Genomic DNA, 27,883 nt, shown 5'->3' with positions numbered 1-27,883 from the left:
CTGGCCGAGACACCTGAGCACAGCGTGGGGAGGGTGAAGGGCGCCAGGTTTCCTACCTGAAGGTCCTGGAGCTTTGCCTCCAAGACTTTGCTGTCACCAGTCCTATCAGATGATTCCTTAGCTGCTGCTTTTGCTCCCAAAAACCATTCTTGGAATTCCTGCATAGAATCTTTGGAAAGCAACAAAAGTCAGGAATAAATCATGAACACCAGAAGAGCTCCTGGGATTATCACAATGAATTATCTTTGTCCTTCCCCCCATCTCACTGTGCCTCAGAAAAGATTCCAGAAAAGAAAATGATAATGTAGAAAATGCTACAGCATGATTTACAACCATGACTTTTCATGGCAGAGTTAAGAAAGTATCTCAGAAAAGAGGTTGACCTGTGTTAGCCCTGGAATGCCTGACTCCCAGCCCTTGTCTTTCATCTGGTACAGAACATATCAGAGGACAAGGGGACAGACGCTCTGGAGTGTCGAAACTATTTTCATGGCACAGGGAAGAACCTGTTATTCCTTCTGCCATGCCAATTTAGAGAACCACGTGCATACACATCAGAACACAGGCACAACCATGTGGAAGCAGAAGCAGAAGGAGTAGCAACCAGCAGTTTCCTGGACTGTCTGATGGTTGCCCTATGGTCTTTGCTAACATCCAAGCTTATTGTGACACTTCATTCTAGCATAAAAAATGCCCATAATTGTTTGAGCAATGGCTGCTGCCCACTGGAACAGCAGAAGTGATATTCCACATACATAAGCTGTACGTAGAAAACCCGGATGTTCAGAATCATTAAAATGGTGGACTCCTGCTCTTCCCAGGGATGGATTCTGTGAGGGTTAGAGCCCTCAACACAGCACTCCTGCTGCTCGGATATCGAAGCACAAATGGATTTAAAATGGAACCCTTTTGAAAAGTTGCCTCAAACTTTAGCCTGGCAATTTCTAGGCAGCATTTGGCTTGGAATCTTTCTCCTAAACAACTATTGGCGCTAAGGCCCTTCAGAACTCACCATTGAAGTGTTTTTCCAGGGCGTCCTGCAGGCTGACCTGGGTTTTGGAGCATAGTTGGCTGGCAGCTTCATGCTTCCTTATCAGCCCAGTCATGGCCCGGCCCAGGCTCTCCAGCTCCACCGAGTGGTACTTGCGGCACAAGCTATTGAGGTTTTCCTGGGTGGAGCTGATGTCGCTCTGCTGACTTTGAAGCTCTTTTTGGATATCCTACAGAATAAAAGTATACCCCGAGAGTATTTATCACATTCAAGAGAAATACTCCAGTCACACCACCACGGTGTTTTTTAGAATCTGAATTTGCTGCTGTTGAAATTCACTCGGGAGAACATACATGTTGGTGGCATTTTTAAAAATATTTGTATTGATCATTAATAAAATGTTTCAATCTTCCTTGAACAAAGAGCTGTTGAAAAGTGGCCAGAATCTGGATTGTAGTCCAGGATTTCAAAGCTAACTGAATAGCTCCTTATGAATTTTAGCCCATGGTCTTGGCTTTAGTCACCTCTTAAAAAACTTACACAGTTCAAAGGACCATTTGTGTTTTGATTCAGGGTCACAGACTACACAAACTGTACCAGGATTTTGATTTAAAAATATTATGCCTATAGAAAGAGAACATGCTAAAAGAGAACGGGCTACATATCTTGAGAAGGCAGGTAACATACTTCTTTTACACACGCTTCATCAGGAAAGTCCTTATTCATATGGACAGATGACAAGGAAATGGAACATTTTCTTGCTTTTTTTTTGTCAAAATAATAACATTCTTAGGATAAAAGTGCTCATATTGACCATAAAAATGATTAAGTGATGAAAGAAACATCTGACATTTGAGCTTGAAAACTGGTGGAAAGTCAATTTGTTTTCCTATAGTCTTCATTCTTTTGCCCAAAATTTATATATCTATAACAATACACACACACACACACACACACACACACACACACAGAGGCACATGCATGCAGAGCCTGTGAACAGACCCTTCAGCAATGCATGCTTTCTGACTCTAGAAGATTCATCTTTGATTTCTTAACACCTTAATTCAGCTCCTCACAGATTTATTACTTTGCTGTGTCCAATATTGGGAATGAGTTGGTCTGGGTGTTAAGATGGATGATGGAAACCAGATGTTAGATTTTTTTATTACAGTCAACACAAAACAGAAGTGGAAAGGCTTAGCGATGGTTTCTTACCCACCTTTACTTTTTTCAGCCCTTCGCAAGTCTCCGCTTGGGCACAGCTTGCCAACGATTCTTCCACTCTTGCCAGCCAGGCTGTGATGTCCTCGATAAACTTCTCCACTTGGGTGGTTTGAATGGTGAAATCCTTCAAGGTCCCTTTTGCTTCCTCGGTTATTTCTTTGGCATGCTCCAGTTTCTGCCTTAAGTCTGCTTCTATAAACTAAATACAAAGCAAGATTTCATTCAAATCTGTGAAGACCAAAGACACACTCATTCTGCAGGAATTCCGTTAATGTGCAGCTTTGTCAAGAACACATAAGCCTCACCAGGGAAGCTGCTCCAATGCTAATATGCCTTTTCCAAGAGAGAAAAGCAGTGAGGACCGGGCGCCAGACATTTCACGGGATGGGAAACTGGAAAGAGTAGGGACCTCCGTTAACGCTGGATGTTAAAGTGGCGGTTTGACTGAGGTTCCAGGGAACTTGTGAGCTCACAGTCTGAAAGCTGAGCTAGGTCTACCAGGACTGCCGAGGAGCCACCCAAAACCCTGCTTAGGTCTCCTTGAGGAGTGCTCACCCACTCCCTGACAGAGGGAGCCTGTACGCAGGACCAACACCCTATCGGATTTTAGGATAAAGCACTTTTCTTGTTGGATCTCACTTTCCCTATAATGAAGTGGTGCTGGATGCATTCTCTGCTGGGATGATGTATTTCGGGAGAGGTGACTTCTCCAGCCCCTTAGCAAACAAAAGGACTTACAGTCACTATAAATTGCAAATTACTTTCACTTCCATGATCAAGAGATCCAGGCCTGTTTGGGAATCAAACATTTGAACTTAAATTCAAGGACTTATTCCTTATTCCCAGCTCAGACCTGCTACAAGCAGGAGGCCCACAGTGGAAAGCTCTTCTCCTTCACTCCATTTCCTCACTTTGAAGACACCTGACCCCATGCAGGTTTGGGCTGGCAATAAGTGGGAATGGGCTTCTGAATCAAGGGACACCTGTTGTGAGTTGTCACTGGAGTTTCACGTTCACTCCTTCTCTTGCAGGTCTGGTTCTATTTCTTTTTTTTTTTCCCTGAGACTCCCCTCCTTTCTGGAACCTCCCACTAAATTCCCTGGATGCACAGGTGTGCTCTCTTCTGCCTCCTTCTTCAGCCCGTGGGCATCTCTTTAACCTGTCCCTGCTGAGGTCTGCTCACTTGAGCCTTCTCAGCCACCCTAAGGTGCCCTCACCTGGTCCCCACCTGGGACGCTCTTCCTTTTCTCTCTTCTTGTGACTCGCCTCTGCACTGGAGGCCACATTCTGGCCCTCACACTCAGCTGACGCTGAGACACATTTTGCACCAATCACTTCTCCTTCCACAAATACATCAAGTCATCCAGCCTGTCTATCAGGGGTTAGAACTAGACTCTGCAATCTGCCAACTGCAGGGGACAAATCTCCTGTTCCCCAGGTGGGACCAATGAAATCTTTCTACCTACATTTGAGGTAAGTTAAGGCACCCCACACCTTTTCCCTCATATACATAGATAGGTAGGGGTGTGTGTGTGTGTGTGTGTGTGTAAGAGAGAGACAGGTGTAGAACTGCAGCTTGCTCTGAAAATCCAGGTCTAATCTTCTTTCTGCATAGTTAACTGCATATGCATAGTCCACCTGTTGCCCATTGAAGTCCTCAAAGGAGGTGACCTACACAAGGGCAGCTCCTTTTTAAGTTTGGATATAAGTAGCACCTCCTTTGCTTCTGACTTCAGTGAATCCTCTACCCTTCCTGTCATGTCCATGGTGCCAAGATCTGGATATGCAGTCACAGATGACAGCAAGAGTGTGGTTGATCCATCCAGCTCAGTTGGTTAGTGAGAAGCAGCAAAACAAGGACCAGGGAACAATAAGACAAGGTAGAGGAAGTCCACAAGAGCAGCAATAGGTACAGAGGATTGAGGTGCAGCAGAACCCGAAGCCAGGAACCAAAGAGACAGGCCAGGATGGGAGCGTCCAGGGCTCAGGCACCAAGGCAGCTCAGGATTCCTGGCCAGCCCTGTTTCACCCTCCATGCCCCTGGTTCCTGTGAATTTGTGCCATCCTAAGAGTCATGTAGGGAGATTTTTAATGGTGACCCCTCCAGACCCAGTTATTGGCCAAACAACTTAGGAAAATATCAATAAGAACATCAATACTCATAAAAGGGGTTCTGTTCCTGTCTAATGTAAGATGGTTCATGAGAAAAGCTGGCTGATAATGCTCCCAACATTTAGTGAGGAATAAAGAACTACCCTTATAATACTTGAGTTGGAAATATGATATTAATACTGGCACAAGGAATTCCATAGATGTTAATATTTAACCCCCACATAAGATAAGGACAACACGTTTGCTTGAAATTACAATGGTGATGATAACAATGAGGAGAAATATACAATTTTTTTGAGAGAGAAGAGAGTGTGAGATCCTGGCATACCATGATTATCACACCTGATTTGAGTGCTTACCTGAAGATCTGGTGGTGTTTCTGGATTTTTGGTTAACTCTTTGAGCTCATTGACTTTGGAATGTAGTTCTTCCAATTTCAGTGCTTTGTTTTTAACTTCAGACTACCAAAAGAAAAGACACAGGGGAAAAGCAAAACTAGTCAGAAATGTTCATGTGCTGTAATTAGCGTTTCATAATTTCGAGAACTGTCAAGATATCAAATTTAAGCTGTGTAAAAAAAGGATTTCTGTTTCATTTTCTGAGGGATGCTATTACTTATGGATGTGGAAAAAGCTACAGTTAGCATTCACTTGGCCTGTAAGGGAGTATGCAAAACGTTCCCTTCTCCCTACCCTCCTTTATTAGAATAAAAGCTTCTGGAAAAAATTAAACACCAGCCACAGGCCCTGAGTCAGCGGGGATTTCCAATGGGTTGTCCTGTGTTCGTTAGCAGGACTATTTTACCAGTTACTATGGCAGCATTAAACTCTTCCAGAAGCATTTCAAAGCAAAGCAAATACACAGCAGGATCGCCTAATGGCTGTAGGCAATATATAATAGATATGCAATACATAGAAAGATTTCCAATAGACATTGACAAGACATTAAAGCAGAAATCAGATTAACTGGGACATTGAGAACTGATATTTTACCCCTCCCCCCTTTTTGTTCATGAACACTAACACAAAAGAAAAAAGAACAAGTAAGGAAACATTTTTGAACATAAATAAAGACTTCATTAGTTATTTGGGACCACAAAGAAGCATTTAACAAATTATTCCTCTCAAGTTAAAAATGGCATTTTGGTGCTTTGTAGACACTAACAAACTCTCTGATGTCTTGAATTCAGAAAGTAATTTACTTACACAGTGAGATGTGGAGCTGACTGTCCGGCCCACTGGTCTCTGCAGAAGCCAGCTGGGCAATTAAGGAATCAGTCTAGTGACCAGCACTTATTGATCTGCTATAGGAAGGGCACTGACAGGTGCTGGCCAGTTCCAATAAACTGATTCTGTTAGTTAGTGTGTCACAGACAGTCACCTATGAAAACACCCATCTCCAAGGCTCTGATTCTGGTCACACTGAATGTGGGTCTGGGGCACACTGTCTCCCTGAATTTCTGAGACTGGAGAATCTAGGCTGGTCTCACAACTGCCTCTCCCCACTAGAAATAATGCTGTGGCATTTACTACCACTTCTAGCTACAACACAGTGTCACCCCACAGTTAGCTGGAAGACATGCACAGTGGCACACCACTCCACAGTATTGCCACCATCTCTGATACAGATGGGACAGAGGTCAATAACTAAAGGACCTAGATAACAGCAATATGAGGGAATGACAAGTTTTGAGCATTAACCTTTTAAATAGAATTTATTTAATTGTACATTAATTTAAAACCTAAATTTTAATAGATGTGTTTAACAGTGACTTTAGAAAATTCTTGAAAATTCAACAATCGACTTCTGGTATAAAAGACCCAGCACAGACCACATTTGAGCTTTAATGTTAGCACTAGCAACTAAAGAGACTTCAGTATCCTCCCCTCCTGGCTATTTTAGTCTGGATAATTTCCTCTAGCTGTGATGACCCTTAGAAATTAGATTGTAAAAACTATCAAATATTGCTTGGGTCAACCATCACTGAATACCTTAGGCAATACATTTCACTTCCCTGTATTTTTTCAGACTACCACCATTCATTTACTTATCTGCCAAGTCCTGTGTGTGGTCCCAGACACAGTTTCGGCACCAGAGTGTTCAATGGGAATAATCTCTGTTGTTACCGCGAGTATTGTCAGTTACATGCTCAGGAAACAGGAATCTTTCCTTATTCTATTTCCTCTTAACTTGCTTAAATTTTTATCATAGACCAGTTGCTACCTGGCATTTTACATAAAACATATGTTATAATGTAAATAATGCAAATTCCATGAACATAGGAACTTTGTTTACTACTAAATTTTCAGTGTCTAGCAGGGCACGGTGGCACACCTGTAATCCCAGTGGCTCAGGAGGCTGAGGTAGAAGGATCTCAAGTTCAAAGCCAACCTTAGCAAAAGCAATGTGCTAAGCAACTCAGTGAGACCCTGTCTCTAAATAAAATAAACAAAAGGGCTGGGATGTGCCTCAGTGGTGGAGTACCCCTGAGTTCAATCCCTGATACCAAAAAAAATTTTTTTTCAGTGTCTAAAACAGTGCCTGATATACAGGAGACATTCATTAAGAATTTGATAAATATTGATTAAATGAATACAATAAATGGGAATAAAAGGAATTTTAAATAAGTTGGTCATTAAAACTTTAGAAGGTCAAAGACTTGACATGGAAGTCTGAAACATCTGAATCTCCAATTTTCTTCCATTTCTAAACAGGAAGTAGGAGAATCAGCACCAAACATCATAAGAGCATATTGGAAGAAGGTTGTAAACAAGTTTACTTTTTTTTTTCAATAAAAAAGAATAGGTACTACATATTACTCAATTACAAACACTTCCAATTTGGAACTGTTTCAAATGGGAAGATGCCATATTCTCAGAAGAATCAGCAAATTATACATTTTATGGACTTTTGTTTTTCTATTAATACTTCAAGTAAGGGCCCTGACTAAGAAATGATAGAAATACAAAACAAAACAAATAACAACAACAACAACAACAAAAACCTTACCCAGAGCTGATTCAAATTTTGAGTATATAGCAGAAGACAGTTGTTTATAATTCTCTTATGTTTCTTTGAGAAGAGTGAACTGAAAAAAGACTCAATTTTCTCACATTCTAGACAATGAGTTCCATGAGTAGGCATAGAGGGTTTACCTCAAATTCTTTGAGAAATCCTTCGGCTTTGTGGCTGTTGTTCAGGTTGCTGATATTTTCAGCCAGCTGCGGAAGAGAGTTGTTGGACCACCCCTCGATCTCATCTTTACTTGAAAGTACATCCTCCCAAATGGACAGGCTTACCCTCAGCCTATCGATGTTTTCTTCAATTTTTTCTGATACCTAGGATAGAAAATAAAAGCCATGTCACTAATAGTATGAGGCTTTGAAGGGCTCATTTCCCCCACCAATGCTTTCTTAGTTGGAAAATTATATTCTAACCAACAAAGTTTAACAAAAATTATTTTAAGCTAATTAGCACATGTGATTCAAGCAAATGCTAATCAATACATAGATTGTTTCTGTCATTTGGAGAATTTGAATTTCTGAGACACTAGACTTTCATTTGTAAATTGGGATACTAATGGCTACAGGTCTATTGAAATCTATAAAACTATAACTAACTCACTATGAGGTTGAATTCACAGGACTGAGATTCATCTATAGTACCATATTTTTCAATGTAACGCAATAAGCACTATTATTTATAATGCTGAGGAACAGGAATGGACAAAAATTTGAGCATATTTATAATGTAAGGAAATACTTGTGGACGCCAAAGACTTTTGTATTTACGGTGTTATTGCTAAATGCTCCTACAATAAAGGTCTTACGTCCAACCACTTGTCCACGGTGCTCTCCATGTCTGTTTTCACCAAGGCAAAATCACTACTGTGGACTTTTTTCAGTTCAGATAACAAGTGTTTGCCTTTACTGGTAAAATTGTCCAATTCTTTCTGTTTAAAATTCATTTCATTCTTGGCAGATTCATGCTGTGGACATAAATGTTTCCTTTATTAATAAAATTATCAGTGATAAGAGTTTAAAGCCATTTGTCTCTAAGAAATTTAATTCATGGTTGACCTTAGAAGAAATTAGTGGTATTATTTAACTCTCTTTCTCTCTCTCTCTCTCTCCCCCACCTCTCCATACATATACATATACATATAAACACACACACACACACATACAACACACACATACACACACACACACATATATAATATTTATTACTTTCTTGAATTACTAGAATCCTAGGATATAAGCATTCCTAGAAAAAAAAGTTGCTCTCTCAGCAGCAATTACCTACATCTGTATAAATGACAAAAAGAACTGTTCAGAGAATCATTCTATGAGTAAAAATCAAAGGTACTCATCTACTCAAATAAATGCATTTTGAATTTTACCTTAGAAAAAGCCCATTTAAGGTCCTCTTGATCCTTTATGGTAGTTCTGGTCACAATGACACTGCTGGCACTTTCCAGGACCTGAGACACAGCTGACTTTAAGTTCTGATACTCTCTCATCAAGTCAATAAGGCCACAGCACTGACCCTGGCTGTAATGATGAAGGAACATGTATCATTTAGTGTCACACGTTAGGAAGGGTAACGGATCCCTAGGACTGGACCTGGTATTTTACCATATGCAAGCATCCACAGAGGATGCTGGAACCAAGAGAAAATCACATTTTCTCCCACTGGGGTCAAAATAATGCTGCTGGTTAATTCTACTTAATACTAATATCTAATAATGTCCAATATGTACTTCATGAATAAAGAAACCCCACCAGCATTAAAATGAGGGTTGTGAACTCAATGATAAACAAGCAGTAGGAAGTGTTGTTGACAATTCCAACTTACTTAGATGAGTCACCCAAAGTTTTGATTTTTTAAAATTTTTCATGCTGTTTTAATTTCTTCCTAAGGGCATGCATTAGGGGCAAGAAAAAAGCAAATGCAAAACAAAAACAAAGCAAAAAGAAACACAGCTCAATAATTAAAATACTCATGAGCATGAAGGTGAGGTTCACTGTGATACTTTTGTATATACACATAGGAAGATTTGGTCAGTCACTGCACCTTTCTTCCCTCTTCCAGTCCCTCCTTTCTCCCTCTCCCCTTCAATTCCCTTCTTCTGCTCCACTGATATCTCTTATATATTTATGGAATTCTTGTCCTTCTTTTCTTATCCTCTTTGGTCTAGCTTCCACATATCAGAGAAAACACTAGAGCTTTGACTTTCCAAGTCTGGCTTATTTCACTTAGCATGATGTTCTCCAGTTCCATAAATTTACTGGAAAAATGCCATAATTTCATTCATTCTTCTTTGTGACTATTTTCTTTATCCATTTATCTATTGAAGGGCACCTATGTTGGCTCCATAGCTTGGCTATTGTGAATTGTGCTGCTATAAATATTGATGTGGCTGTGTCCCTATAGTATGCTGATTTTAGATTTTTTGGATATAAACTGAGGAGTAGGATAGCTGGGTCATATGGTGGTTCTATTCCTAGTTCTGGGGGGAACCTCTATGCTGCTTTCCAGAGTGGTTGCACTAGTTTACAGTCCCACCAGCAATGTATGAGCATACCTTTTTCCCCACATCCTCACCAACATTATTATATATATTCTTGATAATTCTCACTCTAACTGGAGTGAGATGAAATTTCAATGTAGTTTTGACTTGTGTTTTCCTGATTGCTAGATTGTTGAATATTTTTCATATATTTGTTGATAATTGGTCAATTCCAACAGGTACTTTAATAAAGAATAGGTGTGTGTGTGTGTGTGTGTGTGTGTGTGTGTGTGTGAGTGTGTGTGTGAACTAACATAAAAACCTTCTCAATATCATTAGTATTAAAACAATGAGCCTCGCATGGTGGTATATGTGATTTTGAAAAAGACAAAACTATAGATACAGAAATCCGACCAGTGGTTGTCAGGGAATGGGCATAAGGGAGAGAGATCAACTACAATGAGACATGAAAGATTTTTTTCAGGTAGAAGAACAGTTACTGTGAAATTTGATGGTTGTGAACACTGTACAACAGTGTGAGTTTGTCAAAATCCACAGAGTTGTATAGGAAAAAGGGTCAATTTTATTGTATTTCTTTATAACTCAAATACAAAGAAGTAGAACAACACAAAACAAAAAGAAAATCAGAGGTGAATACTCATCCAAGCACTTTGTCATTGTTGATAGCTACTTTTAATTTGCAGGGCTGAGAATCAAACCCAGAGCTTCACACATGCTAGGGACTCTACCATTGAGCTGCAATGCCAACCCTTTCAACTACCTTAAAGCATTAAATACTGAATATAATTATCTCAAGACAACATCCTTAGTAAATTTCTGCAGGAGAAAATTTTTAATGTTACTAAAGGGCCATGAATACCTATGAAGATATACTCAATTCTTAATCCTATCATCACAAATCTCTAGGTAATGACCTAATGCCACAAAATTATTAGGAATTGAAAATAAAACTGGGACATTTCTACTCACTTTTCATGAATGAGCTTTTTGGTATCATCCCAGGTGACTTCTAAGCGGTTTATCTCTCTGTCGACTTCAGGTGCAAAAGCTACATCTTTCTGGGCAATTTGCTTAGCTTTGTCTTTCAGCCAGCATAGCTCATGTTCATGAGAATTCAATTCATCTTCTAGCTGATTGAACACTCTCAACCTGCAAGTTAAAACATGATTTCACTACTAATTTATTAAGACAGTGAACTGATTTTTCCTTTTGTAGGCACATGACGTGTTCAGAAAGCATGCATCTAGATAGCTGGAAAGACTTAACACAGCAAGAAAATTAATGTATATCAACTGATAAAGATGCTTTTAAAGTTAAATTTGCATTATGACTGACACTATCTCAGAAAACATTGAAGGTCAATGTATTTCCTTTTCATCTTCTATTATGCTTGCTTTTTCTATTTTGCTTTGATGGTATGAGACTTTAAAGGCTAAGGCTAACCTGTGGTCAAGGTACTTAGTATGCATTACAAGGTCATGCAAAAGAAATGCTTCCAAACCGGGAGAATAATTAACATTGAAGGGTCACAGTTATTTCATTCAAAACAAAGCTGGCTTTCCTGAGTTCTACAGAAAATATCTATTTTTAAACTTAAATGACCTCCTTGATCAAAAAAAAAAAAAATACCATGAGAATATGATCATATTTCTTTGTCCCTAAAAACATTTAGGCTTTTGTAAAAGGTGACCACACAGAGGTAGTTACTGGCTCATCTTCGTGTCTGGTATAGTGCCGTAGAGTGTAAGGTCTGTATGTATGCTGTATCCCCCTTGATACCCAGAGGGGAGTGGCTGCAGGCAGGTGTTGTCATTATTTTCATCTTGCAAGAGAGAGATTTGCCCCAGGTGGCAGAGTGAAACCTAAAGATGGCTGAGTCTAAGGACCCTCGGTTCAGCACTACCCTGTCTCAGCATTCCTACATTCCTGATGTGCTGGGGATACTAATAGTGTATTAGTATTTGAAGCCAGTCTGATCCTTCTCCAACAGCTTCAGGATTTCTTTCTGTTTGGCCTGAGCTGACCAGAGAAGGCCAGGTCCCCCTGAAAGTCCAGTGCTATTTCCTGTGTGAGAAACACTAGGCACCTTGTTCTTTCTTTACTCTGGAAGCTCATTTTCCCTCCCAGATCCCATTCCCTTTTATGAATTTATTGTTAAACTAGTCACATTGCTTACTGCAATTAAAGTGTATAATCAGGACTCCAAGCTGGAGCCCTGATATTAACTCCACTGTCACCTAACTAATGCTCTGGCTTCTCTGATTTTGGTTTAAAAGGGTCAAATGCCAATGGTCTTGGCTGGGACGACATATTTCTTAACACTTGTGAGCACCTTGGAATACATTTCAACTCTTCCTTGGCTCCAAGAGCCCAAAAGTAGCCTAAGAATATGAACGGGGACAAGGTTCTATGAAGAAGGAAAAAGAAGATAGAAGCTAAGACAACATTAGGAAAAAACCACCTCGTCAGATTTACAGTGGGAACTTCCTTGACCCCTTTGGTTCTGCACTGATCTCATCTGACAAAACCCCAGCTGCCGTGAACCCCTGTCTCTGCCTTCTCCATACCTCTAGGCAGACGCACAAGCAGACTGGTTTCACTTTTGATGAGTGAACACAGATCTCAGATGGTCCCTCACCACCTTCCTAAGCTCTTCTCTATGAGAGAAAGAGCTATTTCACCCTGATTCTCCCCTCTGACATCTGCCACTTACTGCCAGCCAATGTGTGGGCTGCAGTCTTTAGGGAGGGACTGGTGAGCTCTCAAGGGAGGAATTCTCTGACATTTTCACACAGCTACTTGGCTCTGTCTTTATTCTTTCTACAGAAGATGAGTCCCTTCTCCTAAAATGTCTTACAAATATATAACAGAATTCATAATCTCTCCTGTAGATAAGATCTCAAAAGAGGCTCACATATTACCCTTAGGAAAATTCTTAAGGAAGCCACAGAAACTTTGTTACTTCTCAACTGAATTAATCATGAATTTTATCTTCAGAATCTTTAAAAAGTTGCTAATGATGGCACTATTAAGGCTTTGCACAAAAGTTCACTCCACAACAAATAAAAAGCAGAAGGGACAGCTGGCTTCCACGAAATTCCAAGTACCTCTGCTGAAGAGCTTGGCGGGTGGGTTCTTTCAAGCGTTCTTTGTCCGTCCTTTCTTCAATGTCCTCGATGTTCTTCAGCAGCTCCTCTCTCTGGTTTTGGAATGCTTTTTTCAACACTGCGAGGGCATCTGCCTCACTCTGCTTGGTTCCCAGAAGGTTCTGGATCCTCTCTAATTCTGCACAGAGCTGATCAGCCGTGGCTCTGCAGGAAGTCCTTTGCTCCCCGCTCCCACTTCTCAGATGGTACTGGGCTTTGGTAAGAAGGCCATCGAGACCAATGGCAGTGGATTCCAACGCTTTCACATCCCGAATGGTGTCCCCGAGGTCCTTTTCTAGCAAGTCAGTCTGCTTCTTATTCATGCTGTTGGTTGCTTCCACTGTTTGCCTCAGCTGGTGGAGAACCTCAGACAGAGAGGCATGGGTCTGCAAGAACTCAGCTAACTGGGACAGGGCAAGCTGCCTCCTCTCCACAACCTGGCTGGCCTCCTCGAAGAGTTGGAGGCAGTCCTCCGCCTTGCCCTGGAGCAGATGGAGGTCCTCAGCTCGGCCCAGAGACCCAAGCTTCGCCAGGTGACCCTGCAGACTCTGCAATTCTCCCTTTTTGTTCTCTATTTCTGCTGCATGGTCCTGGAAGGGAAGAGAGAGTTGTTGACTCCTCAGGTACACTACAGTCAATGAGACAGAGGAGCAGGATTCGTGATTTAAGATAGACTTTATGTGCCAATGATTAGAATAATATTTAAAGGTCATCTACAATGAATATTTTAGAAACATTCATGAATTTCCCATTTTGTTCATCTATCTATTTCATATAAAATACATATTTTTTTTTCACGTGAGTCCGCTGTATAGGATATTGGACTAGCTCACAAGAAACCATGTTGAAAATCTAGCAGGAAACTGCCAACAATCTCAGCATGGTTCCCATGCAGGGGAAATTCTGTCTATTCTAATCATGACTACAATGACCTTACAACTGCCCCCGTCTGAAGATGAAATTGAGACAGTCTTCTGGAACTCAGGATCTCTTCTTGGAGTATTTGCCTTTTCTCAGAGCATTTGCCTTACAAATCATACATTCATTCTGTGTCCCACTGAGATTAACTTTTTAAAGTCTGATCAGTTTTACAACCCAGGATGGTCTTTCTCCAGGACTTCCCTCCTCTGAGATAAAGCCATCCCAGAAGGCAGCACCTCTCTCTCCCAGTCTCCTTGGAGGGAGAAGCTTGACTTTGGAACATTCTTCCAAGTTGCAGAACTACCTCCTATCCCAAAGATAGAAGGGTGCTCTTCCCTTTGTCAGTCCAACCAGCAAAACTCAGCAAAGAGTAAACACCCAATAAATACTAAACATTTCATTATCAAATATCATCTTAAGTGTATAAATATCATTCTCTCAATGCTTGAAAATCAATACCTGATTTAACAAAAATGGTACCAGGATAGATACAACACATAATTTATACATAAGGGAAATAAGCCATGAATTCGTAAACATTGTCAAGCTAAATGGTAATTCAGAACAACTTTATCATTAAAGGATTGCATTTTGTATTAATATTCAGTAAAGGAACAAAACAAATTCAAATCATAAAAATGAACATTCTTAGCACTTTATGCTAGAAATAATTTGCTCCACTATGAAGAAACAGTTTCTTATTGTAGTTCCCTATTCTATCTTGAAGGGGTTTTATCTGCTTATTTATCTGTATAACACACTGGCAGGATCCACATGCTCAATTATTAAAACATTTTCATATGAATGAAAAGTTGGATTGCTGCCATGCGTTTTTTCTTAAAAGTCATATCCCTTTGTAATTCAAGAACTCTTCCTTGTGAACAGATTTTTCTTCAATTTTAACAGAATGCACTTTACCTTCTGCCGAGTAAGAGCTACTTGATGGTCCAAGATGCTTATCTCTGAAGTAGATTGCAATTCACTGAGAAACGCTTTGATCCAGACAGAAACAGAGAGCAGCAGCTCATCAAGTTGCTGGTGTTCAGCAACCACGGACTGAAGAAAATTAACCCTATGTGGAGGAAGGGGTTAAAGTCAAAGTGTTTCATTAGTGACCAGAAAGGGTTCATGACATGTTTTGGGAATGCAGCTTACCCCACGATGATGTTGGACCTCTGGATATTTGCTTCTTCCAAAGTCCTACTTTGCTCATGATTTCTCTGTCTCAGTTAACATTGCTACCACCCATCCTGATGGTCATTTCCTTATTTCTTCACCACCACAGCTGACCTGTGCTCACTGGGTCCCACCTGCTTCACCAGATGTATTGATGCTTTGCTCTTCTTCTTTCCACTACGCTCACCAGTCTGAGTCTCTGAGTCTCTTGCCTGGCCTCCAGCAGCTCCTTCCTGATACCTTTGCCTCCCTTCTGTCACTCTCTAGATTAGTCAGAAACGGATTCATGGGATCAGAACATTCCCTGTCATGCATCCATACCACACCGGGGCAGTTTCCTGTTGCACTTAGGAGGTAAACTCCCAAGACTCTTACTGTGGTCTGCAAGGGACCCCAAGCAATCTGCTGCTCAGGCCTCATCTGATGCAGCTCTGACCTGTGTTCCCTCTGACCTCCTCTCTGTTGCCCACTATCCCTGCTTGTTTCTCCTCAGAACCTTGGGCCATTTGCTGCCTCTATGTGCTCTGTCCCTGCTGGCTGCTAACAGGTGTTGGAGATCAGAATCCAAGACTGGTATCAAAAATAATATTGCAATCAAAGATTCATTACAATGATTTGTATCCAGAGACCAATGTTTTACTATTTAAAAATTTTATTAAAATTTTTAACACATATTAATTGTACATGTTAGAGAGCTCAACTTTTTAACTTTCATGTTCTAATCCTTGCAAATCTTTCTACACATTATCCTTAGAGGAATAAACCATATTCTAAATACCTTCACCTAGCTGTCTTAACTTAAAGGTCCTTTACTTTCCCTCTGAGAGACAGCTGGCAGATCCTGCTCTGTTATAAAGAGAATTTCTCATCTTTCAAGAGTTGACCTCAGTTCCTTCTGTGAGCCTTTCTGGACCCACTCAAATGTCCCTCTTTTTGTTCCTTGAATACTCTGTGCTCACTTCTCTCACTGGTTTTCTTGTTGTCCCCACATTAATCTGTAATTACCTGAGATCTTGCTTATTTCTATGGCTCTAGTATTGGCTATAGTGCCTGGTATTCAGCAGGTACCCAATGACCACTTGTTGATTGATTGAATAAATAAATAAGCAATGGAATAAATATAAGCTCTATGAAAGTGGAGTGATCCACAGCACATTGAAGGGTGAGCTACTCATTTCAGAAACTAAATAAATATGTGCCCAATGAATAATTTTTTAAAAATGTTCAGAAAGGTTAAGTGCTTATCCAAGATCACATCATCACATCAGTAATCAGTATGAATTTAAAGAGAAAAATCTGTTCTCATTTTAATTAGAAAGATAAATGAAAATTGCTAAACAACTAGTTAATTAAGATTAAATCTATTTTTGCTTCCATTTAATACATTGACAGTTTCCCTCACTCTCTCTTTAGATCAATACTGGAATGAAATGATGTGTACAAAATGCTTCTGGCTGAGAAATATCACAGGAGGCAAATTTTAATTAGCATTTCCTTTCCTTATGCAAACAGCTCAGGTAACAAATAATATAAACACTAGCAACCCTTTGCTCTTCAATATATTTCAACTAGTTTATTTCAATTGTGTGTAAGACTAAATTTTTGAATTGAGGTTTGGCAGCAATGCTTATTTTGAGGACCTTGAGTTCTAAAATGACAGTTTTCTTTCATTCTGTAACAGTCCTCTGAAGTGCTGATTTAAATAAGAGTATAGAAAATTAGTTTTTCTTTTTGAATTTATATGCTCACCATTTGAAATAAATGAACAATATTAGCACTTTTTTAGGACCAACCTCTTCCCGATGATCTGGGGTAAGTCTCTCCACCTCTCATCCAACTGCTCCAAATGTAGTCTGATCATTTTCACATCCTCCTTGGAGGCTACTGAGAACAGCGATTCCTTCAACTGCAAAAGACTGCTGTAGGAGGAGGCCTGAGACACCACTTCATGCTGCAGCGCCTGGGAAAGCAGAGCATGTTACAGACCTCGTGTGGTGGGACAGGAGGGCCCTGCAACAGGCAGTGACTGCCCCAGGCTTTGCATTCTTGCAAAATGGAGGTCATTGGGGCAAAGACAGTTATTACTGTTTGACTGAGCAGGGGGTCCCTTGACCTCTACTGAAATTTTTTTAAATGCTACTGAAATCTAAATGAGTTTTCTGGAGTCTGGGTTATAAGTTAGGCAAATTTGGAAGCTGCGAATTTCCTACAGGACAAAGAAACTGAGGATGCAGAAAGAATCAGAAAAAGTATGATGGATGGGAAGCAAAGCACAGCTAACCAAAACAGGTGCAATTCTAGGTACCAGCAACGTGGTGTCCCTCTCTGTTTTGAGACTACATTAGGCCAAGTTGTGGGACTGAAGGGCTCTTATTTAACTTGCATGCAACAAAACTTTTTAAAATTGAATTAAGCAATGAATCTCTTAGTTGCTGTGAATGTGCATAAAAGTTGTGGTTCCTACTTAATAAGGGATAAGATACAAAGACTCATATAGACAGGGACAACGTAAAGTGGTGTTAAGTGAGATGGCAGGGGTAGCACAATGACAGCACATAGGAGATGCTTATCAAAATGCTTTCTTTCCCTTCCAAGAGGAGCCCTGTGTGTTCCACAAGCAAAATTGCTACAGATATCAGAAGATGGAGAACCAGCCTCTGAATGACAGGGAAAGCCCCACAGCAGAATGGGAACTTATGCTGAGTAGTATACAGAGAAGAACAGGCCCAGGGTGGCCAGGAGGTGGGAATGGATGTGTCATGGACATGTGTCAGTGGACAGCGTGTGGACAAGGGAGTGACAGAGGTCTACAGCCCCTCTCAACCCTCTCACTAAACAGCAAACAGAACTTAGACTATCCATGAAAATGGAGAGGAATCCAGTTCAATGTACCTGGACTTCTTCGATTCTGTGCTTTGCTATTTTTAAGGAGAGGGGCTGTGACTTAGCTCTTGGACCATCTTATATGTGCTTATAAGATAGGAACCAAACTGTTTGTCCTTTGTGCTCAGGATTGCCACTGTAGATCTCTGAGAAGGGACTATTCAGGAGATGAGCACAGAGCATCCATGTTTCATAAGCTGGAAAGGCAGGAGAATGGGAGTATGGCACCCTCAACATCAAAAGGAGTGAGAAGACCTGAAGACGGGCCATAGGTTCGGATGCCACAGATACCTTGATGGAATTTTAAGAGAAGAAATTATAAAAATGAAGAGAACCAAGCTCTATCCTAAACCTGTGATAAAAGGGGGTGGAGAAAATTGGGATATAAATCTGTAGTACAATAAATCTCTGTTAAGAAGAAATTCGCCCATTGAATTTTGGGCATAGACGGCATCACTTCAAGTAAATTATTAGTCTCCATTAACATTAAGTAGCTTCAACATTAAGTAGTTTCAACAGTGCCTAATGACTTTTTTTATGTTTCAAAAGTTAGCTTCAACTATGTGATAAGCTAGTATTTTTTGTCTTTCTACCTGTTATCCATATCTATGATCACTGATTATTTTTCTGTGTTGCTTGAAAATAATCATTACTGTTAATTTCTTTCAACATTATATTATTTCAGCACTTCTCTATTATTGAAAATTCTTGTAAATATGAAAATAGAGAGATTGTACCTACTCCCAGCTTTGGAGATTATTACTGTCAATCAACCTCATCCATCGACTTCTCTGGTCATCTTTCTCACAACTCCCCTGACACACCCATTTTATTTACATCCAAGACATTACATCTCAGGATTTTCCCATGCACCATGGAACTGGGTCACCACAGAGTTCCACTTGATATTACTTTGTCTCTCAGATCAGGGATGACCTCTTCTTTTCAGGATATATACCTCGAGGTCACATGATGCTCCATGGATCACAAAACCAAAGCCAGAAGTTTGGGATAGAGATTTCTATTCTTTGTTTGTTTATTCTTTTGTGGTGCTGGGGATGGAACCCCAGGTCTCATGCATTCTAGGCAAGCATTCTACCACTGAGCTCTATCCCCAGCCCCTATCTTGTTTATTTAATTTTAAAATAACACAACTGTGACAAACAGTACTTTATTTTCCTTCCGTGCACTTCCTTGAACTTGCCTGTATTAATTGAAGTTCACCTTCCACTTTGACTCTGTCTGCAGACATGCCCATTTCTGGGGAGCTAGCCACAGCTTCACATCGCTCTAACCAGGTCAAGAAGGATGACAGTTCTTTCTCTAGCCTAAAGAAAGCAGAGGAAAGGAATAAATTCATCTAAAACCATCACACCAGGAAACTAAACCTTTCTGAGGTCAGAGGGTCCAATGTGAACCATTATAAACAATGCCAGACTGGCTTTATATCCCTGGGTGTGAAGGACAAAGGGTAGTGTGTGGACTGCACCACTTAAACCTGTGTAATGGGTAAAAATATACACACATCCTCTTCATTCCCGGACCTTCACCTTCCTGTGAAGGTGCTGTATTTTCAGCTCTGGGATGCCAATTCCTCATTACTTAAAAGATAGTTCATCAAGACTTTCGTATTTAAGAGTGGCAGTAACTCAGGAGAACACACTCACCTCTGCCAGTGGGCCAGAAGGTCCTCCAGCGCAGTCTGTCTCTCCTTAGCCTTCCCTAGTGCCCCCTCGTACCGCTGCTGCAGAGCTGCTGCTTCTTGCAGGCAGGAGTCTCTGCGCACCACCTTCCGGGCACTGGCTGAGAGGGCGGCCACTGTGCTGCTCAGGGACTCCAGGGCCTGACAGAGATCCTGGGGAGAGTGCAGAAGGAACAGGGCTGTGTCCCAAATTCTCAGGAGATCGGTTCCGAGATGATCTGCAGATGCCTGAGACCGTGAAGACAGCCAGACCCTTCTTATGCTATGCTATTTCCTATGCACACATAACTGTGCAAAGTTTAATTTTTAAAATAGACACAATAAGAAATTAGCAATAACAAAATTAAACAACTGGGCTGGGGCGGTAGCTCAGAGGTAGAGCACTTGTCTCACACATGTGAGGTACTGGATTCAGTCCTTAGCACCACATAAAAAAATTAAATTAAATTAAAAAATAAAGGTATTGTGTCCAAATAAATAAAAGATAGATTTTTTTTTTAATTAAACAACTATTACAATCTACTGTAATAAAAGTTTTAAAAACTGAACTATTTGTTTCTGGTATTTTCCATTGAATAGTTTGGGCTGTGGTCACCCAAAGGTAACTGACACCAGAGAAAGTGAAATTTTGGATGGGGGACTGCTGGGCGTCAGAGGTAATGGACTCACTGTCAAGACCCGGGTTTCCTTTTTAAGGCCCGTCATCATGAAACATTTCCCCTCCGTCTTCACAAATGGCAATAATACTAAAAATGTTTGCCAGGATTTGTAGCAAGACATGGTGCAAATGAAGAAGTTACTTCATGGATGTCAAAGTCAAAGGTGGGAGGAGATTTTCTCCAGTAAGTATGTGCTGCTGTAGATTGGAATAACTTCCACTTTCCCTCGATAATTCAGAACATTTGTGAAAATTATTTTATGCTAAATATGTCAGTATTTTAAAACTCAATTCATAATTTATAATCACTCCATATAATATGCTATGTTATCAATTAAAACAAATAAATGCATGGAAAGAAATCAAGCATAGTGTGTGAACCTGTAGTCCCAGCTACTCTGGAGGCTGAGGCAGGAGGATTGCTTGAGCCCAGAAGTTCAAGATCAGCCTGGGCAACATAGTGAGACTCCATGTAAAAAAAAAAAAAATATATATATATATATGTATATAAATATACATACACACATTCATATGTATGGATAATTGTCAACATACATATACATATGTAAGTGTGTGTTTATTTCAGATATATATATATTTATTCATATATGTATTTATATGTTATTCAGCTCTAGATCTCTCTGTATATGGTGTACACACACACACACACACACACACACACACACACACAGAAAAGCTATGGCTGAATGTCAGGAGTCAATGGTGATAACAATAAGACACCTCAATGTGACTGGTACTATGCTATGCTATGCACATTGCAGCTATTAACTTATTTAATCCTCCTAAGAACCCTAAGTGGTATGTCCTTTCATTATCTCCCACTTTACAGACTAGAAAATCAAGACAAAGAAAACCATTTTGCCCTGGGAAATCTAAGTATTACAAAAAATAGAATGGTATCCTCTCTAGCACTCTACTAATTTAGTAGTATACTAATTTCATTACATTTGATTTTCCTTTCATCATTTTTAAAGTTTTTAAAAAATTATGTAACACAAATACATTCCCATAAATATTCAAACAATATAAATCCCACTCCCCTTGCCAGATGTGCCTTGTCGATCATTGCTTTCTGTTGCTGCAGCCTCTTTATCTATAACTATACACACACATGCACACATGCACATGCAGTATTGGCGATATTTGTATTTTATTTATTAACAGGGTTCAATTTAGCATTTCTTTGTGCAAGTGTCTCCCTCTTTTGCTCTTTCCCCCGATCCTGCCCAAATCATCTGTTTGTAGCCTTGTCAAAGATTTGACAATGATCACTGCAAGGACCAGATTAAAATGCCAGTTGTTGGAACCAGGTCAGTGAGGACATACTCTTTGCACACCTGAATGTAACAGATTAAAATGTGAAATCTGCTGTGCACGTGTTTCTTCTTGTATACTTGATTTTCTATAATGCTGGCAAGAGGTAAAGGGTTTATTAAAGCTATTATCTGAAACTTTACAAGTTTTTAGTAAAAGAGAAATATATTTTAAACAAATATTCATTTTATATATATTTTAATGAAAATTTATTGGCATACTTACATTTCTTGTGTTACATAAAGTGAATACATTTAATATATTTCATTCTTCAACTAACACAAACATTTTTCCAATTTTAACTCTTCTAAAAATATTTACCATTTTCAAGTTGGAGTTATCACATTTGAGAGTGGATAAATAAGCAGAAGCCTCGACGCATGCTCTTACCATATGTTCTTGGAGAACTCTGTATGTTTCTGTAGCTGAAGAACATATTTTAATTGGTTCACTAAGTTTGTCTTCAAATTCGGACACAGACTGCTGGATCTAAAAAAGTTGGTGACATATAAAAATTGTGGGAAAAATACACATCAAGAAAGCAGCTGAGAAAGAAAGAAAGTTATTGATAAAGCAGCATACCTACTCCCTATGGATAACTTCGAATACAATGACAAATGAATTTTTAAAAATCTAAAATCAATGCGTACCATTATTTGAAAGAAAAATAATTAAGCCTTAGTGACTATAAACATAATGTATAATGACATTTATAGAGTCCTTATACCGATATATACATTTAGGTGTGTGTGTTTGTGTGTGTACATGTATGTTTATTAAAAAGATACCCTGTAAATAATTATGAATTTAGTTGTCACTGACAACTTGGTAGACAACAGGAAAGTTGTTTTTTCTTCATATTACCATTTAAGAAGTCTTTATTGCATTTTTCTATAAATGCATTGCAAAATGTGTGACTTTAGCATGCATGCATTCTTACCCTTTGAAGATTGTCCTCAAACTTTTGCTGCTGAGACAAGTGCCCCAGGACTGTTCCTTCAAGGTGCTGTGCCTGCTCTCGGAGCTCTTCCCAGTATCTTCTTATCTGTGTCAACTTGGCTTTGATTCGAGCAGATTCTCCAGTGGTAATAAACTGAGCAAAAGACTGAGCTTCTTCTTCCAATTCTGTAATGCTGCTGATCTTACTCTCAATTTCCTGGATGGTGACCTGATATTTAAAACAAGAAAATGACAGTCCACCTGAATAAACTTGCCTTCCTGAAATGACAAAACTACTATTAGGAAAATTGCGTTCACTGACATCTAAACATGCTTAGATGGGATGGTTGGAGAGATGAACCAGCGCCATGCTCCCGACTATTTGAGGAGGATGGACATACACACAATGTCTGCAAGACATGACTTGATGGTGGCAGTATTCACTGGATAAGGAATAAAGAGAAATAACTGCTGCTATCTGCAGTGAGATTAGCAAGAGGATGTCCCTGCACCTTTTACAGTATCTCCTAATCCTACAGTATCACGAAGATGTATCTGCTTACCCATTGATCAAGCACTTAAAATCAATTGATTTGGGGAAAACACGTGTTCTAGGAACTCATAGGAACACTAATATTGATATTCAATTAATTTTTCTAAAATGTAGTTGAGAGTATTTCATAGTTTATCAAACTCAAAGATTTTCTGACTATACTCCTACTTAAAGCCAGTCTTTTCTAATCTATCCTGTATGCTGTATGCCCATGTTTTCCAAATGTAGAATGCATTGGGACACTTAGCTCCCATCCTCAGGGGTCAGACAAGCTATACTAGGGCCCAAGACTTCCGGCCAATTTCCTTGGGCTTCTGTCACTGCTGCTGTGAGACCCAGTGCTTTCCTCATTCACTCTGGAGAAAAAACTGTATACTGTCATTTTAATTTGAAAGGACATTTTTACATGCAGAAAGGACATTTTTACACGTAACCCAATGCATGGAAAGTACAGATGGCTACTAAGAATGTGTATGGGGCCCAGGGAAAGATATCTCTCATAAACATAGGGCTTATTCATGTGTAAGAAAATGAAAATTATTTCTTTGAGGAAAAGGGCCAACTCATTCACTAAAAATAATGCCCAAAAATTCAAGTCAAGTTTCAATTCCAAATAACTTAAATGGAAAATACTGCTATCCTGGGGGGAAATTATTTTGTGATTTCTGTCTAAGTGAGGCAATCAGAAATAAATTACATCAGATTGTCAGGTAGGCTCCATTTATTCATCTTATTTTTCATATGTGTGACTACAGCGGTATAGCTAGTTATAAACATTTGAGCATTAATATGGTCTTTCTTTTTGCTGCTTTCTAGGAATTTTTTTAAGAAAAATTACTTAATTCAACAAATATGTGTTGAGTGTCTACTATGAACTAATAATTCTTCTAGGTGCTTACAATACTACTTGGTTAAGAACTAAGAAAGTTCTTAGTTATTGGACTAATATGTATTACCAGCAAAATCATAAATAGAAATCAATCATATTGTAGTAAATAAAAATTCCATCCAAGAGAGGAAGATGGAAGATGAATCCAGCATATGTTCTTGTCATTTATCAATATCAGTTAGGAACAGCATGTAATAATGAACAAAATCAGCTGACAGCATTTGTCTTCACAGCAATACAAATGCTTCATTAATTTTAATTCTAAGATTATTTTAAGGTGATAAAAAATGACAAATTTTACCATACATTTAATATTTCCTATTTCCTATAATATAGCCTTCTGTTTGGAAATAGAATATGAGCCTATTCAATCAAATTGCATAGACAGTGCTTTCCACCCTGTCTTTGCTTATTTGTAGCAAATATTTTTTCCTGATACTGATATTTTAAAATATATTTTGGATCATTCTGAAAATGCCATTTTAGGCATATCAAAATACATTTCTAATCTGATGGTAAGAAAATCTACAAGTGACTATGTATTTAAAAATAAAATGTGTAATTTTAATTTTTCCTGGAGAATAACATGATGATATCTGATTATTGATATATTTCAGAAATTCTTGAATATAACTTAAAATAGCAACAAATGAATTAAAGAAAAGATAAATAAAAAGCCTATGTTAATTTTTAAAGGGGAAATTTTTTAGGAAAAACTACTTAAATGTGCTATTCTCTTTCTCTTAAAACTTAGTAAAAATGAGTAAGTGATAACTTTTAGGTATGATTTTCAAGATGAACAAAGGAGTTGGCACGTATTTTTCCTAATGCACCATAGAAGACATAGCCAGCTGTGGACACACCACTCCATGTGTGCTTGATTGCAAAAGATGAGTGATGAGCAGGGGTAATTTGTCCCACTTGTGATCTTAGCTAGGTGACATAGCCCCCTCCCACCTTGCACATGGTAATAACTTGTTCTGAGCCACAGTATGAAATGTTTCCTCACCTTGATATTTATTTTACTATATTTAATAGAATGAAACTGCAAAGGGTTTTCCCATTCCATAAAAAAAAGAAAGAAAAAGAAAAAAAATGGGATAAAAAGTGCTTGAATTTTTAAATTGTGTGATGTGGAATTATATAAGAGAAAGAACAATAAATGAGCAATCAAAGTCCAAGTTTTTCAGCTCATTTGTCTTAAACTGAGTGAAGTGTTTGATGATAATCTAACCACACATTTATATGGGAGCTTACAGAGCTACTGTAACAGAGCCTCTCCAATCCACACCCCTGGATATAAAGGAAAACATGACCCCCTTCAGGTCTGATTGCTTCACCTACAGAAAGTAGTGTTTTGCGCTCCCCCTTGTGGTCAGTGAATGGAAACGCCACTAATTACTAATTTTAAAAATCAAGTGGTTCTTAAAAAGTAGTTGTAGATGATGGATACATTTCATGTTATATAAGTGAATCAAGAGAGCACTCCATGGGGGTTAATTCAAAATCAAGAAAAAGAATAATGTAACCATAAAAATATTTTAATGATATTGCACACAATATTGACTTTGAATGCATAAGTCCGACAATATTGATATACAATTCCATCTATGACGAGTTACCCAGTGTCAGTCAAGGTCTCTTAAGCTTGGTATTTTGTGTGAACTTAATTTTAATTGAGTCACATAGCAATGAAAAGTTTGTCTTGGGACCAAATAGCTTGAGGAAACAAATGTAAGAAAGAGATCTTAAAAGCTAGACATAGATTATTAATGTAACATCCGAGCAGGTCACCTTAATTTGATTGATCTGCATGTCCATGGCAGATGATGAAGTTTCCAAGGCATTGAGTTCTTTCTCTTTCTCAGTTATCCAGATGGACAGGTTCTCAAAATTACTGCCAAAATGATCCCACTTGTTTTTCACCATTTCCATGGTTTTAATACTAAAATTAACCAAATTAAGTAAAAAAAATGCAATATTTTAACAGAGAACAACAACACCAGGTGAAAAGGTAGTGAAGACATTTGTGACTATTTCAAAGTTGGAAATATTTGAGCAGGAAAAAAATATACACTTGATCTGAGTAGCCAGGTCTCAAGTCTTCCTATCTCTTCTGAGAATGAGCTCTTAAGGAGGCAGCATTGAGACTATGTTACAAATGCAATTGAGCTTTGAACAAAATATTGCTGAGTACAAGGGGGTCGAATCAGGTATAATCTAATTAAACTCTGCATGTGACCAGTACTTGCCAGGACTTTTTAAAATAAACTATGCTGAAATAGATCCCAGTGTGCATCATTGTTTTGATAGTCTGTTTTCAAGGACATGTTCCTCTTGCTTGTAAAGGAGAGATTCTCCCACGATGCTTTATACTAAAAGATCTTACAGGATGTATCCTCTGAGTCAAAGTAGAGCTTGTGGTCCGAACCCCTGCTGCCAGGCAGGAACTGCTGCCTTCATTACAGCTACAATTTTGATTAATAATCTATAAAGATTTTAGCTATTCATATATGTTCTACAGTCCTAACTCTTTTAAAAGACTTTCATGAACTTTTGCTCATGAGCACCCTGCTTTAGACTACATAAGCATTATATGGAACAGAATTTCAATTATAGATTCTGTTTATATTAGCTACCTCTATATAACCAAGTGAATATGGCTTTCAGATTAGAAAAAGACTAGGAAACCAAGAGTATATCATTGAATTGATAAGTCCTTGGGTTAAAAAAAAAAATCAAATAACATCCCTGTTTACCCAAAGGCACTTGAAGATATGAAGAAAACAAAAACAAAAACAAAACACAATGGCATCGATTGTCAAATTAAATAGTATTACAATCTTAAATTTATACCCTGGATATACCTCATGCTCTTAGCAGTATAGGAAATACAAATTATGTTATAAGATTTTAAATAAAATAAAGATTTAAATGGGTATTCTTAATAGAAGTCATTTCTTTTCTAATAAACTCTAAGTTTTACTATTTCTATTACTTGGTGGAGGATACTTAATACAAAGTCCTCAAAGTATTTCAAGCTATAATTTGTTTCAGATAAAATATTTATCATTTTCTAAAGTTTAGGCAAATGTAAAATGTCAATTTCAAGGTGCTGATATTATTAAAAACAATTTTTATATTCTAAAATCCATCTTAGAAATGATGTCCTATTTCTTAAGAATAATAGATTATGTGTCATTAATTTGAAACTACACAGAAATGTTTAGCCATATTATTTTGGGGAATATTGGACACATCTTCATAAGTTTACTCCTGCAAACTTTTAAAAATATGTTGTATGGATAGCAGGATAATAATAGGTCCAACAGTTATTTCTTTCTTTTCATATAAAGACACATTAAATGTTTTAAAGGTAATTTCTGAAATAGCATATCAAGCAGTGACAATTTGAATACTGAGGCACTATAAGTAAGTTCATGAGCTTTGAATTGGAGACATTTGGTCTATGTGATATGTGTTTAGACCTAGATCTCCCCTTCCCTCTAACTGGTGACAGCAGAATAATACAGTTTTTAAAAAGTAAAATACTGGTTATTTCTTTAGATTCTCTCTACAGTGTACAAAGGCCACAGAATGGAATTGATATGGCTTTCTCGTGAACAAATTAGTTTAAGATGTAAATGCCACATCCCTTACATATTTTTGTTCTGTTACAGATATTGGTTCCTGTGTTGAGGATGCTTTCTTTTGAACTGTGAATCACTGATCAACTCATGCTGAAATGCACAGACACTTCAAGATCTTAAAAGACGGTTTTGAATACAAGATACAGGGAAGACTGCATTAGGCTTTATCTC

The 27,883-nt window shown here is 38.6% G+C and overlaps 1 protein-coding gene across 2 annotated transcripts in view; it reads right to left on the bottom strand.

The window, feature by feature from the left end:
* SYNE1 (spectrin repeat containing nuclear envelope protein 1) overlaps positions 1 to 27,883 on the bottom strand; it is a gene marked incomplete at its 5' end in the record, with an annotated part of 439,816 nt that overhangs the window by 233,153 nt on the left and 178,780 nt on the right. The window contains 16 exons of one of the 2 annotated variants that reach the window (XM_079147948.1): positions 57 to 169; positions 1,013 to 1,220; positions 2,211 to 2,414; positions 4,687 to 4,788; positions 7,483 to 7,665; positions 8,157 to 8,315; positions 8,730 to 8,880; positions 10,830 to 11,009; positions 12,968 to 13,596; positions 14,846 to 14,999; positions 16,897 to 17,063; positions 19,191 to 19,314; positions 19,654 to 19,841; positions 22,072 to 22,170; positions 22,622 to 22,849; positions 25,857 to 26,007. In XM_079147948.1, coding sequence (XP_079004074.1) covers positions 57 to 169; positions 1,013 to 1,220; positions 2,211 to 2,414; positions 4,687 to 4,788; positions 7,483 to 7,665; positions 8,157 to 8,315; positions 8,730 to 8,880; positions 10,830 to 11,009; positions 12,968 to 13,596; positions 14,846 to 14,999; positions 16,897 to 17,063; positions 19,191 to 19,314; positions 19,654 to 19,841; positions 22,072 to 22,170; positions 22,622 to 22,849; positions 25,857 to 26,007 — 3,040 coding nt within the window. Of the gene's footprint in view, positions 1 to 56; positions 170 to 1,012; positions 1,221 to 2,210; positions 2,415 to 4,686; positions 4,789 to 7,482; positions 7,666 to 8,156; positions 8,316 to 8,729; positions 8,881 to 10,829; positions 11,010 to 12,967; positions 13,597 to 14,845; positions 15,000 to 16,896; positions 17,064 to 18,576; positions 19,315 to 19,653; positions 19,842 to 22,071; positions 22,171 to 22,621; positions 22,850 to 25,856; positions 26,008 to 27,883 lie in introns of those variants that run through there. The other variant, XM_079147945.1, reaches the window with a different exon arrangement.

Source organism: Sciurus vulgaris (assembly GCF_902686455.1).
Source record: "Sciurus vulgaris genome assembly, chromosome: 7".
Classification (NCBI taxonomy): Eukaryota; Metazoa; Chordata; class Mammalia; order Rodentia; family Sciuridae; genus Sciurus; species Sciurus vulgaris.
Note: the sequence above shows the minus strand (reverse complement) of the source record. Positions and strands in the feature narration are given on the sequence as shown.